Genomic DNA, 11,881 nt, shown 5'->3' with positions numbered 1-11,881 from the left:
TCTTCTTCTTTTTCTTCTTCTTCTTCTTCTTCTTCTTCTTCTTCTTCTTCTTTTTTCTTGGGGGGTGGGTGGGGGTTGACCTCTTATATTTTCTCAGTTTGACACTGAAAGAGCAAATCAAAATCAATGTAGCAATTCCTATTCGTCACAGTAGCTTAGTGAATGAAACACTGTTTTACTTGACAGTGTCCCTCTTGATCCTATATAGTTTAGAAAATTGTCATCTGGCAATGAAGTGCAATGATAACTGTAAACAGGGCGATTTGCAGGTCATGCATTCCCTAAGCTACTAATCACTGTTGATATTAGCATCATCATAACCGCCACTGTCCACACCATCTTGCTTAAAGTTTCTCAGACTTGATTTTTAGTTTTTATTCCCATCATCTTTAATCTTGCAAAATCACATTTTTCCCTATCCCTATCGGGCCCTTATCAAGAAAAAGAAAGAGTGAATATTATACATTTCTAACGGGGACTTTGAATTGTCCCGTACGTCTTAGCTGGAATTAAAGTGTTTTCTTTATACCTGGATAACAAGATATGATATCTTTCATATGCAAGCAGAGCGGTCATGAGTTCAAACATCAATTCTAGTGGAATCAGTAGAATATGAACAAATGCTACCACCTCCCGTTTGAAGAAATTAACCTCAAGTGGCTCATAACTATCGTTCCAGCTATCCTTGAGCCACTGGGCAGCACTACAGAACCCAAGATAGAGCAATGTCGCTAGAGTCCACTTGACCTCAGCCATCTTGGAGGAGTCCTGGCGCTGTACCCGATAAACGAATGAAGATACCAACCATGCAGTCCACACTGTAAGGACTTTATACACAAGATAGAATACACCTCGAACGCTCCCATCCAAGAATAGCAGCGCTATGGCTGCCATGATGCTGAACATTTTAGACATGAACGTACCGAAGAGAGAGATAAGGTAGATGAGATTATCACCCCCAAAAGCTCTGCCAGCGCAAGGTCCACAAACCTGCCGCAAACCTCTTGAAGCTCTCGTTAAATGATGCTGATATATAATCAAGATGACGACCGGTGAATGTAACATGACATTCATCACGGCTCCGAATAAGAATTTGGCGTCTTCAGAAATAATTTCGTTGGGAAAGATGGCAATAGCGAAGCGAGATCCAGAGTAGATTGTAGCAGCACTTACGGAAACTCTCAGGACACGGCGCAAAAATGGCTTGAGCAGTCTGTCTTGTCTGCTCCTTTCGTGCTGCAGCAACTGCCCCCCTTCCTCGCTGTCCCCTACATGAGACGTTGCGTCTTCTTCACGTCGTATGACATTCATCCTATAGTTGGTCCCTGAGTCCCTGATGCCTTTCCGTGACCGGGGAGGATCAAATGGCTGGATCTGTGGGTTGGACTCGCGTAGGTGAAGGGTGTGTTGCCTTATCATAGATGACCAAATGGTCCATAGGAATACAGTACCGATTATAGCGCACTGTGCATACATCGACATCGCTGATGCCCCTGTAATGGGGATATGATGGGAGCGATCATTAATACAATAGTTTTAAGGGATCGTACAGTTTTGGTTGAGACCTAATTTCAGGTTTCTAACATTCTTTGGTGAAATAATGAGAAACCTCTTACGAAATATGAAAGAACATGTAATTCTATGAAGAATTCAACGTTTATTTGATGAAAATTGGTTTTGAAATGGCTGAGATACCAAAAAAGAGTGATTCTAATAAAGTGTGGGACCCACACTTTATTACGATCGCTTTGTTTTACTTTGTTTTTGGATGTTTCAGTCATTCCAAACCCGATTTTCATCAAATAAACTTTGAATTCCTCTTAAAATTGTATGCTCTGTACTATATCATAATTGTTTTCTTGGTATCTCACAAAAAGTTAAAAGCCAAATTCTCATCTCCACCAGTACTGTACCATCCCTTTAAGTTGCATAATACATTCGACATTGTACCTACTTCATACATGTTTCAGAAATTCAACCTCATATAACGACTTTTCAATTTGAGTGTAACAAGTATCTTATATCACATTAATAACAAGTTGAATATTATGCACATATCAGTGACAGCAGTCCTACATTATTTTATTTCACTTGATTTATTTGGTTTTGATTTATATATTTTCTGTACAGCATTACTTTACACGACTAATTTTCAGGACTTTACGATCTCATACGATGATGAGGTACTACTGAAATATTGGTAGACACAGTGGAAATTATGCCTTAATATGTCGCCATTCCACCTAAGACTAGAATCCATCTTTAACACTTACAAAATTTAGTAGGAAATCTATTCAGAAGGAGTCTAAATAGGTAAATTACCAATGGCTATCATACAACTTAATGAGAATAACTAGTAGAGTGAATAAAATCTGGAATTAGTTCGGTGTTTAGACTGTTTTCACTAATCAAAGTGACTTTTATTAGAATAAAGTATTTTGTATCATCAGCAGAATCTGAATGATTAAGTTCTCAAGATGAAGAAAAAAGTATGTCGTTTATGTAAAGGGGAAAACATGATGGGTCCAAGCATTTATTCCTGAGGGACGTAAGAAGTTCTGTTTGATTTTTTTTTTTTTTTTAAGATCAGGTTTGAATAACTAGAGCACTCGCAATCAAGCACATGTATCCCCCGAACCCGCCTCCCATACCCCATCTGGATTGTAGGCCAGAATGTTGTTTAATATGGCAACTTTTTTGGCGCAGGATACAATAAAATCCGACGAGAAATGAGGCTAGTATATATAGCACATACAAGGAATATGACATGTCATCCTACAAAAGTTTGAAAAATGAGAGCGCTGGCAATGAAAACTTTTGTTACCTAGAATAACTCCCCATAAACCTCCATAGCAAGTTTGAATAAAATTCGACAAGAAATGTGGCTTATAGAGCATATACAAGAAACGTGACATGGCCTCCAAGTCGGAAGACTGAGGGTGCCGTCACCACAAACTGTTGTGTCCTTCATGTAGAATGACCACCCATACACCTCTTTAGCAAGTCTGAGTAAAATCCAGTAACAAGCATGCATCTTTGCAAATTGTGACACGATCAGGGTGACCTTTGACCCTGTAAAAGGTGGAACAGTGATCGGCCAAGAAACAAGGTCAGCGTCGCACACACAAGCAGACCCTGTTAAGCCCCAGTCACATAATGCTCTGCGTCCGGCGTTACGTCCAAAAAAGTCATTTCTATTGCGGACTCCCGCGGATCCTTTGCCGTCACTAGAAAATTTATTCAAAACATACCGAGAAAAAGTGCGGGTGATACGGACAAATACGATCAGATGCGAATACTTGTGTCCACTTGCGGATATTCTTACGAATTGGCACATAATAGTTCTGAACACTTGCGGAGAGTTTCGGATAGTTAGGGATAGTTACAGATTGTTATAGATAATTATGGACAGTATTGTTTTCTGTGACGATCCCTGCTAAGTCAGTGTGTTATGACAGCAAGGTTATCACATAGTGGACTGTCTTACATTGTGCACTGGCATGACTGGGGAAAACTGAAATTCAATTACGTACAATTTGTGAAAAAAATCGTAATCCTTTAATATGCTTTGCAATGATAAAAGATATATGAAATTTTTGAACTTGAGGTTTAAATTTTATTTGTGCAACTCAAATATGAATAAACTTCATAAATGTAAAGAATACATAACATAATTATACCACAAATATAATACAATATAGCTCGATAAGTTAAACATTAGAGTAAGAAAATTATTACTTACAGTCATGGAATAGACAAACTGTGGTTACGCTGTCGTTGTGCAGCGATATTCATGACTTATTGGGTTTTGTTAAGGAGATTTTTATAATAAAGTAATGCTTATTAAATTTCCAGAAAAAAAAGACATCAAGACATTCAAACACCCCTCCCACACCCAAGCACTGTATTATATACAAAAAATGTAATACACATTCCATGGAGCGTAAAGTGGGTAAGACTATAGAGAAATACCAAATTCGTTCTCATTTTTTCAAGTTGATTTATTTCATTTCCATCAAACAAAATAATTAGAAATACAATGAAACACTCGAATACACAGATGTCATGAAATCAGTACCACAATGCGATGAACAGAATAACATTGTAAAAGAGATACAGGTAAATTATCAACAGAGATACAAATAACTGTTACGTCACTGTGGTGAATGCATAAACAATATTGCTGGAAATGGAGGGGACTGCTAAAAAACAGGGCTTGTAGAATGCAGTCCCCTCATACAGAAAAAAAATATATATAATAGCAAAAAACAACAACAACAACAACAACAATTTCCCTTAACGGTAGTGAAAAAAAAAGACAGACAGAGTAATACACACGTACATGCACACATACCAACTCACATTAACAAACAGAAAGAGGCTCTCTTGTAAGGAAAGATTGATGAGAGGATAGAAAGATAGTACGGGAGGTAGGAAGTCCGAGGTGGACGGGGCGGGGGGGGGGGGAGGAGAGGGAAATGGTGGGCACTGGAGGCACAGGCTCGCTGATAAACAAAGAGAAGTGAGGTTACCGACGCACAGACGATTTTGAAAATCAAAAGTAAAAAAAAAAAAGAATTATTCATTTTGCTGCATACGAAGTTTTTGAATAATTCTTTAACTTTAAAGAAAATGTATTAAGAATTAAAGCTTCTTTTACATTATTATCAAAAGAATTCCAGAATTTTGGTCCAGAAAAGGAGAATAAACATATTGCAAAAACCGTCCTAGTCAAAGGCAAATGATATTCATGGGATTGACGGGTTGGATATGCATGAACAGTTTCATTCTTTAAGAACATGGAATCAAACACAAGGGGGAGAGAATGGTTGATGAGTTTATACATGAATTGTCCTAATTGCAAACGATGAAGGTCAAATTTTCAAAATATTATTTTCGTGAAATAAATTATAAGTATGACTTCTCCACGATTCGTGACAAATGATACGAAGAGCTTTTTTCTGTAATAATAGTATTCTTTCTGTATATTTAGAAAAAGTGTTTCCCAATGCGAGTATACCATAGTTTAAGTAAGGTAGTATCAAAGCAGAATATAACATAAAATGTAAATTTTTGGGAAGATAAAATTTAACTTTGTTTATAATACCTATATTCCTTGAAATAACACGACAAACAGAATCAATATGCAAATCCCAGGTAAGTTTATTGTCCAGAATCAAACCTAGAAATTTGATGGAGGAGACTTCGTCTATGACCGTGTCTTCCAGGAAAACGTTTCTCGGTAGATTTTCTAGCGAATTACTGAACAGCATGCATTTTTTCTTGCAGTTTTTTGCAAATTTATTGACAGTTTGTTCGCTCTTATCCTATGGAGTAATTCACAGTTTAAAGTATCATGTGTTAATCGATCAGAATCAGAATCAGATAAAACACATTATTATCATCCGCACATAGTAAGAAAGAGAGGATGTTTGAAGAATTTGACATGCCATTGACATAGAGAATTTTGACATGGACACAGAGAATTTTATATAGTTATCGCTGTCACTCACCTTTCCCGGCCAGAAAAGTGAATGAAATGCTCTCACCCCATCCCCTACATAGAGAATTTTGACATACCATTGACATAGAGAATTTTATATAGTTATCGCTGTCACACACCTTTCCCGGCCAGAAAAGCGAATGAAATGCTGTCACCCCTTCCCGTAATCAAAATATTGCCTTTTCGAAAAATATACATTCAAAGAGTGCAAGAAAAAAAAAAAGTTCAGCACCAAGGGTCAACCGATGTCATGAGTATATGGGTGCCACCTAAAATGACCATTTGTGGTAGAAATGTCATAATTTGACCATGCGGTTCTGCCTCTCCACTGCTCCGACTGTGTTGTAGCATTCCTTCAGGTAAATGCGCTGCAGCTTGGCAACACGAGTTGTGTGGCTTCCCACGAGTCTCTGTGTTCCAATGCGAGTGGAAAACGGAAAACGTCGAAGGACGTAATCTTCCGCAGCATCCGTAACTGTCCGCAAATATACGTAAGCGGACGAAAGTGTTGATATACGTTAACTTGCGATTACTTTCGGATACTTACGGTGGACGTAAACGAACGCAAACGGACGGGAGGTAAAATTTTTTGCGGATGGTCTGCGTCCAGGCTACGGATAGTTACGTTCAGTTACGGATAATTACGTTTGGTTACGGTTACTTGCGAAAGTCTACATCCGTAGAATCCCTCTGCGAAATTTTGAACATTTCAAAATTTCGCAGGCTTGGCGCCGTCATTTTGCGTTTCTTTACGGATGAGTTACGGACAGTTACGTCTACATACGTCCCTGCGGATGCCTGCGTCCACGCTGCGTCCCCCTGCGTTCACTCATTCGTATCTATCCGCGGCGGACGTAACCCATCGCAAAGCACTGTGTGACTGGGGCATTAAATTTACCTTTTCATGCATAAAGACGGAACAAGCGAGGGCGCCACCACCAAAAGGCCAACAATTCGGCATCTTCATTTCACTATAATGCACTTTTTTGCCAAATTTGAAGAAAATCTGATAAGAAATGTGGCTGACAGAGCACACACAAGAAATGTGCATTGGCATCTAAGTCGGAACACTGAGGGGGCCGTCACCACAAACTGTTGTGTCCTTCATGTAGAATGACCACTCATACTACTCCTTAGCAAGTCTGAATAAAATCCATTGAGTAACAATCAAGTTATTGCATAAATAAGCACATTTGCAAATTTTGACATGATCAGGGTGACCTTTGACCCTGTAAAATGTGGTACAGCGAGGGCAGCAATATCAATAGGTATAGGTGCATAGATTTGACTAAGATACATTTACATACCAAATTTGAAAAAAAAAAAAATCGGTCGAGAAACAAGGCCAGCGTCGCACACACAAGCAGACCCTGTTAAATTTATCTTTTCATGTATAAAGACGGAACAAGCGATGACGCCATCACCAAAAACATTAGGCTTCTTCGTCTTACCATAATACACCTTCATGCCAAATTTGAAGATGATCGAAGAAGAACTGCAGCAAGTAGAGCGCTCACAAGAAAATCTCTGCGGCGGACGCAGCGGACGCGGACGCGGACGCGGCGCAACGTGGCCAAATCCATAGTATCCTCCGAACTCTGTTCGGGGGATACAATTACATTACGTATTGTTATGGATTTCTTTAAAGTTCACTAAACCAGGACGATGCTGTTCCTCTCGGGCCAGAACCGTGTAGTTTTAGATACAACAAATTATGTGCCAGTGTTTTATGATCCAGGGTATCACTAACTTGTTTTTGACACTGAATTTGACACATAAATACGCTATTTCTTGAAAGGATAGTCAGTTCTTCTTTCACCCAGACTATCACCAGGACAAAATAATATTTTCAGAGAACCACGTATTTATTCATTAAGGAAGAATCATCTTCTTTTTCTTTCGTGAAGGATAGACATAGGTTTTTATGGACTTTCAGCAGCGACCACTTTGTGAACGATTGGATATATGTGTTACACAAGTACTTACCCGGAAGAATAATCTTCCTTTTAAGTTCTATATTACATAACATTTTACATATTCCGAAGACTGAGTGCTGCACGAAACAATATAAGACCCCGTTTACAGTGCGAGGCTCGGCCGCGGCCGAGCCGCGGCCGAGCCCAGCCCCGCTTCAGTGTAAACGCGCAAAAGGCCAAATGCGGTTGCCTCGCATTTGGCCTCGCTCTGGAGGTGGTCTCGGCCGCGGCCGAGCCCGGCCTTTTCTTGGTGTAAACGCAAACTGGGCCAAATGCGCGGCCAATTGCGCGGCCAATTTTAGTCTGGTTATCAAACCCTCTGCCTGTATCTTTCGCTATTCAGGATATTAACCCCCTCAACGTTGAAAACTAGTATAGTTTAAGGTGGTTTTGTCCTGCAAAGGATTCTTTCCTTCGGCAAAGGCCTTTGCCCGAACGGGGACTTCGTCGCCACGGAATTCATTTGGCAAAGGGTCTGAAAACCAGACAATACCAAATTGCATTTGTTTACAATCAGAGCGCCACTACGACAAGATATTGAAAGGTTTGAATCAAAAGCGCGGCCGAGCCCAGCAGTGTAAACGGACAAAATTGCGATTGACGTCGAGGCTCGGCCGCGCAATTGAGGTCGGGCTCGGCCGCGGCCGAGCCGCAGCCGAGCCCGGCCCCGCACTGTAAACGGGGTCTTGGTGTAAACGCAAACTGGGCCAAATGCGCGGCCAATTGCGCGGCCAATTTTAGTCTGGCTTCCAAACCCTCTGCCTGTATCTTTCGCTATTCAGGATATTAACCCCCTCAACGTCGAAAACTACTATAGTTTAAGGTGGTTTTGTCCTGCAAAGGAATTTTTTTTTTTTCCTTCGGCAAAGGCCTTTGCCCGAACGGCGACTTCGTCGCCACGGAATTCATTTGGCAAAGGGTCTGAAAACCAGACAATACCAAATTGCGTTTGTTTACAAGCAGAGCGCCACTACGACAAAATGTTGAAAGGTTTGAATCAAAAGCGCGGCCGAGCCCAGCAGTGTAAACGGACAAAATTGCGAGGCTCGGCCGCGCAATTGAGGTCGGGCTCGGCCGCGGCCGCGGCCGAGCCCAGCCCCGCTTCAGTGTAAACGCGCAAAAGGCCAAATGCGAGGCCAAAATTGGCCTCGCATTTGGCCTCGCTCTGGAGGTGGTCTCGGCCGCGGCCGAGCCCGGCCTCTTCTTGGTGTAAACGCAAACTGGGCCAAATGCGCGGCCAATTTTAGTCTGGCTTCCAGACCCTCCGCCCGTACTATGTCGCTATTCACGATATTAACCCCCTCAACGTGGAAAACTAGTATAGTTTAGGGTGGTTTTGTCCTGCAAAGGATTTTTCCTTCGGCAAAGGCCTTTGCCCGCACGGCGACTTCGTCGCCACGGAATCCAGTTGGCAAAGGGTCTGAAAACCAGGCTATACCAAATTGCGTTTGTTTACAAGCAGAGCGCCACTGCGACAAAATATTGAAGGGTTTGAATTAAAAGCGCGGCCGAGGCCAGCAGTGTAAACGGACAAAATTGCGAGGCTCGGCCGCGCAATTGAGGCCGGGCTCGGCCGCGGCCGAGCCGCGGCCGAGTCCGGCCCCGCACTGTAAACGGGGTCTAAGATATGTGTTACGGATACAATCTCTTCTTCAAGGAGGATATCTTATCAATATTCATGAGCCCGCTTGTCTGACAGGAAATAACATTGATGCGTCTTTTGATTTGCAATTGCTAATGTACCCTTCTTACCTAAACTCGATTGAATGAAATCCCAACGGTCTGGAGTGTAGATTTCGGAATATGGACAGGAGCCATTACCAAAAAGGTTACCAATGGGGACAGCGATCTTAAAAGCGGCCAACCACATGAAGCCACCACAAAGGAAGGCACATCCAGCCGAGAAGAGAGGTGTGTCGACAAAAACGGCATCGTGATACCTGGCAATGCCCAAAATTGAGGCCGGTAGCACACCAAACATTAATATTATCACAAAAGTGTCCCCGAATATATGCAATAGCGTTACATCCCGATGCAGAATGTACTTGAAAACTTTGAGAGGTCCTAAAATGAAGCCGATCAACCCCATTATTATCATAGCCTGTGCCAGGGACTTTCGGCGGAGGTACCACAGTTTTCCAGAACAGCTGGCGCTGCACTGGGATTCAGAGGGCTCGAGTCTTTCATCATTTTCTTGTTGATTCTCTTGACTTCCATCCCCTTCAACTGCGTCACTATCCAGTGCTGAAAGATGTTCCCTCGAGGACTCTTGCCGTGACGCGGTATCAGAAGACGACTGGACTGAATTTGGGTGAAGGGATCGGGTCTGCACCTGTAAAGGTTCGCTGCCTCTACATCGTGTCAGAATACCAAGTACTTGGGCACAATGTTGACACTGCTTCGGCCAGAAGATAGTTTGTTTCTTGTGGTACTTCGGCCTTGTGAAAGAAAACCAGAAGAGGACAATCGCCATGATCAAAGCCACTATGATCTGCACCAAGACATGGATAACTTTGCACATTTCCGACCAATTCTTCGCTGCAACTGGAGTCGAAGGGCCAACAGACAAATACACGAGAGAACTGAGAAATAGGCTGAGACAGATCATGCTGACATAGCTGTGGGTGCTCACTCTCACTTCTCTTTCTTCCGCCATTCCTGTGCTGTTGTGTTGTGATGACATGGTGCTGGCGTAAGACTGTCTTCTCTTCAACTTTTAGACCGATGTGCGACCGATGTACGTATAATGTGTATGTCCGGTAACGTTAAGATATCGTACTATGTGCACCAATGACGCATAGGCGCAGATAGCTAGTGACAGTAGTAAATGCCAAATATGCATCCACACGTGTAGAATGGTGTTCAGTGCAAAGTGTTCACCTTGTAGGATTTACCATTAAGTTCCACTCAGATCTTGTGCATAATATTCGACTGAATTAATGACACAAGATATTGCTGTCGAGCCATTATAAGGACACATATAGCATCATGATTGAAACGAGCATTACTAAATTCATGAGCATTACCGATCGTTAATGCGGAATATAGTGGCGATTTCCTTTTCCTTTTCATCTTTATTTTATTTCCTTTTGGAGGTAGTTGTCTTTGTTATGCGATTAATATCCCGGACACAGTATCGATCTGGCAGAATTATGGCTATTGAAAATCGAAAGTTGGCCACGGGACTTAAAGCTAAGCTCTCTTTATATCCCACTAACATCCCCTCCAGTAGTTGCCTACTCATTATTTTTAGACATTAATTATGTCATGTCATTCTCTTTCTCTATGGTGATAAACAGTGCAGGAAGGACATTTGCTTCTAGGAAAATAATAATCATTTTATATATCAAGTTATCATTGCATCGTGTCGCTGGGATATTATTCTCAACATTATCATTAATTATTTATATTATCATCGTCACCTCGCAAGTCTCTCATTACGCAACCTAACCACATGAATTTATTATATCTTTAATACGAAGCGTGAAATATCCCTGCCACTCATCAAATGTAGCTCTCTCAGTCGTCAGTTACACAACATGATTAATCTGCACACCAACTTCCCCAATAAAGAACAAAAAAAAAACGCACAAAAAAAGCCGTGAAGTGTATACAATCAGCAACCTATGCCATTTGACGCTATAAATACTGGACACCGAGGGTAGCGGGTAGCATTTCCAATAACACGCGATCGAGTCTAGATAATAATTACTATATATCATATTTATCGTACACGTACACCCGAGTCAGGGGTGGATCCAGGAATTCTGTAAAGGAGGGGGCGCAACTAATATTTCTAGTGCCACTTCCGGGTTTTATTTCATTTTTCTTGTTATTTCTTTTGTTTTTGACGAAAAATAAAGGGGCGGGGGGCGTGCGCCGGTTGCCCCCCCCCCCCTGGATCCGCCACTGCGAGTATGCAAAATATCAACAAAATCCACCACGAAGCGTCACCTACATGGTGCATAAAGGATGTCCATCAAAATAATAGATTCTGTCACCTTAACCTATTTAATCGGAACACTGGGAACAGCATTGCCAGAAGCTTTGAGGGTCTAAATTCAAGTATGATCAAGGTATTATCAGGTTTTTAGCGGAAAAATAGAGGATTACGAAGAATAGTAAACCTATACATGGTAGAACACAAAGAAGGAATATCTAAACGGTGTCAGCCCAATACGAGATCATGGAGATAGAACAATCGAGGGGGCATCTCCAAAACTAAGACAGGTCAACCTTTCTCGATGATACACCGTCCTCTGTACAAAACGTGAACGAAATCTATTAAGAAAAATGTGGTCATTGAGTGCAGACAAGACACCCTAAAACATTAGGCAATGGTAGGTTTTGTGTGTGTGTGTGTGTGTGTGTGTGTGTGTGTGAACACTGAACAAGCGAGGGC

At 41.6% G+C, this 11,881-nt stretch overlaps 1 protein-coding gene across 1 annotated transcript; it reads right to left on the bottom strand.

Annotated features, from left to right (window-relative positions):
- Positions 1 to 468: 468 nt before the first annotated feature.
- On the bottom strand, positions 469 to 10,135 carry LOC140233813 (uncharacterized). The gene is made up of 2 exons (XM_072313906.1): positions 9,232 to 10,135; positions 469 to 1,493 (listed from the first exon to the last, which is right to left on the bottom strand). The coding sequence occupies exons 1-2, from the start codon at positions 10,133 to 10,135 to the stop codon at positions 469 to 471; spliced, it is 1,929 nt and encodes a 642-aa protein (XP_072170007.1).
- Positions 10,136 to 11,881: the final 1,746 nt, after the last annotated feature.

This window comes from Diadema setosum, chromosome 10, assembly GCF_964275005.1.
Source record: "Diadema setosum chromosome 10, eeDiaSeto1, whole genome shotgun sequence".
NCBI classification, from domain to species: Eukaryota; Metazoa; Echinodermata; class Echinoidea; order Diadematoida; family Diadematidae; genus Diadema; species Diadema setosum.
Note: the sequence above shows the minus strand (reverse complement) of the source record. Positions and strands in the feature narration are given on the sequence as shown.